The 3,720-nt window shown below is 37.5% G+C and overlaps 1 protein-coding gene across 1 annotated transcript; it reads right to left on the minus strand.

Annotated features, from left to right (window-relative positions):
• Nucleotides 1-537: 537 nt before the first annotated feature.
• LOC118898188 (40S ribosomal protein S4-like) lies at nucleotides 538-1,326 on the minus strand. The gene has a single exon (XM_036858220.1). The coding sequence runs from the start codon at nucleotides 1,324-1,326 to the stop codon at nucleotides 538-540; it is 789 nt and encodes a 262-aa protein (XP_036714115.1).
• Nucleotides 1,327-3,720: the final 2,394 nt, after the last annotated feature.

Below are 3,720 nucleotides of genomic sequence, written 5' to 3' on the forward strand. Positions count from 1 at the left end.
TAAGCTCATTAAAAAATTTGCCTAAAGGAGAAATCTAATTTGTTTCTTGTATTTCTTCATGTCGTATGTTTAATATAAAGCATAGAGGTGGATTTTGTGATCTGGATCATGATTTTAATTTGCATAGAACACTTTAATATAGTTTCCTTATCTGAGTACCACAATTATGTTCAATTGATGGTATTCCAGATTTGAAGTTTGATTGTGAAGTTGTTTCTCTTTCTTTACCTTTAATCAGGCCAGTGAGAGAAATTCTGTTCTCTTAAAAGTTAGCTGTGATGGAGGGAATTGTTTATCTAGGTAACCGATTTTGTCTATGAGCTCCTCTGCCAGGCACTGAGCACTCAGAGGTCAAGAAGGAACCTTTGTGTCCTTAGAACCATGTACTTTTGCCAGGTGCATGGTAGGCATTCAATATTTACCACTGAGTGGCTCCATGTCTGATATTCCTCTTGTATTTCTTTCTTTCTTTTCTAATGTATTATTATCTTTAATTAAGTACAAAGACTTTCCCAATCATGTCACCTAGAGATCATTTTATCCACTGCTCTGTTTGGCCTCCAGTCTCTTGTCTCTCTTCTCAGCAATGGTAAGGCAGATACCCCTTCCCTGGGGAAGAGAGATCCATGGTTTGTCGTTTTTGCCAATAACGAAAACGTTGGAGAGCCAGATGGCAAAGCTGTTGCCACTGGCATCTTTCACATGAACTATATCAAAAGAAACAGAATGTCTTTTCTGGTTGGTGATCACACCAATTCTTCCCAGGTTAGCATCTCCAGTCACCATGCTCAGGTTACCAGTGTCAAATTTGACAAAATCATTAATCTTGCCAGTCTCCAAATCAATTTGAATGGTGTCATTTACCTTGACGAGGGGATCAAGGTAGCTGATGGTACGAGCACCATGGGTCACCAGATGAGGGATTCCTTTTGTGCCCACAAAGATCTTTCTCACTTTGCACAGCTTATACTTGGCCTCCTCAGGTGTAATATGATGAATAGCAAAGCGATCCTTGGTGTCATGGATCAGACGAAAATTCTCTCCAGTCTTGTCAATACTGATGACATCCATAAAACCATCAGGGTAGGTTATATCAGTGCGAACCTTGCCATCAATCTTAATGAAACCCTGCATGCAGATCTTTACTTCTTCTTCTGTTAAGGCATACTTATGTCTGTTCCTTAGGAAAATGATTAGGGGGAGACATTCCTTCAGCTTGTGGGGACTTGTAGACGGACAAGGAGCAAACACACTAGTCAGTTTATCCAGCATCCAATGCTTTGGAGTTTCTACACAATTCAGGTGCTTCTTGGGACCACGAGCCATGGCAGCACTAGGCATGAAAAGAGTTCCTCTTATATTTCTATCCCTGGTTACTGGTACCATCATCCATACTGTCTCCCAAATTAAAAATCCTAGATTCAGGGTTCCCCCTTACTCCCACTTAAGTATCTGTTGATTTATTTCCTTAATATCTTTCCTCTCCATCCCCAGGGCTGCCACTGTTTTCATTCAGAGCTTTATAACTTTTTTCTAGGATATTTCAACTGTCTCATTTGGTCTCCTTTCTTCTAGACCCTCTCTCTAATTCATTCTCCTGAGTTACCTCATAAAACACAGTTGTAGTCAAGCCACTTAAACATCCCCTATAAGTACAAATTGATGCGTAGTTGAACTCCAAACAACCCAGCATTACAAATGCACAATCCCATATCAAGATCAAATAACGTTACCATTTTCATAGTGAAATTTTTAGTTTCTTTCACATATACATTAGTCATGCTTCAGAATCTGTATATACTATAGCTCTTCTTCCCAGAATACTCTTTTCCTTTTCCACAAAAGAAGGCCTACTCATCCCTTAAGATTTATTTTCCATGTCACCTCCTCTATGAAGCCCACTGTGACTACCTTAAGTAACGTGATACCAGTAGAGCCACACTGCATTAAAGCCATACTACCTGGATTTGGATACTGACTCTGTCACCTTGGCAAGTTACTTAACCAGTCTATGCCTTAGTTGTCTCATCAATGAAATGGAGATGGTAAAAGTAATTACCTCACAGGCTTGTTGCAATGGTTATGTGAATCAATTAATACATGTAAAGTAAAACACTTCAGTCTTGGTTAAATGTTTGATAACTGTTAGCTATTTTTATATAGTTTATTCACTCCTGTCTTTATGTTCTTATATAATTTTCAGTTAGAGAATGTATCCCATTATGCTGTATCTATCTCTATATATAGGTCCCTACCTCTAGATGGAAAGCCACTTAGCTTGAAGACTGTGACTTATTCATCTCTTTAACCTGTCAGAGCACCAAACCAGATTCTGAGCATATAGTATTCAGTGAATGTAAAATGAATAAATGTGTGAGTGAATGAATGAATGAATGAATGAAAAAACTCAGGTAAATAATATGCCAAAACTGTTTCTGTATGTGTCTGTTACACAAATCAAAGTAGATTCAATCTATTAGCCAAGTATCTATAGACTTGTATTGGTGAAATAAAATATAGGAAACTCTTGTGCCTTGAACCCCAAAGCAGTGTCATAGCCCTTTTAGTTATGATGTAACCTTCCCATTGACATGGAAAAGCCACTGGTCCTATTAAATTATTCTTTTTTTCTTTTTTACCTGCTCAGTTCACGTTTGCTTTTGCATATGCTGTTTGACTCCATATTTTTGGTCCCAGGTTAGACAGCTAATTCATTAATAAGAAGAAATCATTATAATCAACTCTGATGGTCACTAAGAAATAAATGTATCCTTTGTGTTCTCAGAGAGGAGGTTTGCTTCATTTACTCTTTTTCTCTTGATAAATGCTGTTTCCTAATGCCTTTGTGGTGATAAAGAGAATGAAGGGTGGGGGGGGAAACCTAGATACTTTCTTCTCTGGGTCACTTTGCATAAAGACTTCTTTACAGCCATGTTCAGATGATTTATGTACATATTGTATATGCAGCAGCAGCAGTTATAGAGCTTTTCCTACCATTTAACCTGCATCATTCTTAGTGGCCGTTCACTGGCTGCTTAACTTAACATCTGCTACTTTGGTAGTCTAATATCCAGATAGAATGAAGAATCAGAAAAATAAAACTCCAGTAGGCTTGTTTACTTCGATAGGTAATGGTGTGTGGTTTTGCGGGGTGGGGTGTGTTTTGTCTTAGTTTGCATTATCCAAAATTATCTATTTTTTTAATCTTTGCAGAATTAAGACATGTTTGTCTTTTCCCAACTTAGGAATCAGACAGCAGAAAGAAACATAAATGGTCTCCTCTATGTACTCTATTTAAGGAAGGTCTTGTTGTTTTATAGTCTTTTGCAGCTTCCCAAACACAACATTAACAATATTTGATATTAACAAATTTTCACAATATTTGAAAGTAGACAAACTGAGGCCAATACAAATCAAAATACCCCTACAATTACTAAATCTGTCTAACTAAACTAGTTACATGCTCTCTAGTTGTCATATATAATTGGTAACTGAATCATAAAACCATTGACTTTTAAGGCTATAAATGAGATCAGAGCTTGGCTTATCCAACCAATATAAAATTCCTTCTTTCTTTTTGACGAATTCCTTTCTCCTCATTCCTCAATTGTCACCTTTAGTTCAGGCTTTCATCATATCTTCTTAACTCCTCTTCCTCAGCCTCTGTGCTGCCTTGGTGCTCTACGAGTCTAGACACGCCTCAACTGCCAAAGTTGCTTT

The sequence above is a fragment of the Balaenoptera musculus genome, chromosome 7 (genome assembly GCF_009873245.2).
Source record: "Balaenoptera musculus isolate JJ_BM4_2016_0621 chromosome 7, mBalMus1.pri.v3, whole genome shotgun sequence".
NCBI lineage: Eukaryota > Metazoa > Chordata > Mammalia > Artiodactyla > Balaenopteridae > Balaenoptera > Balaenoptera musculus.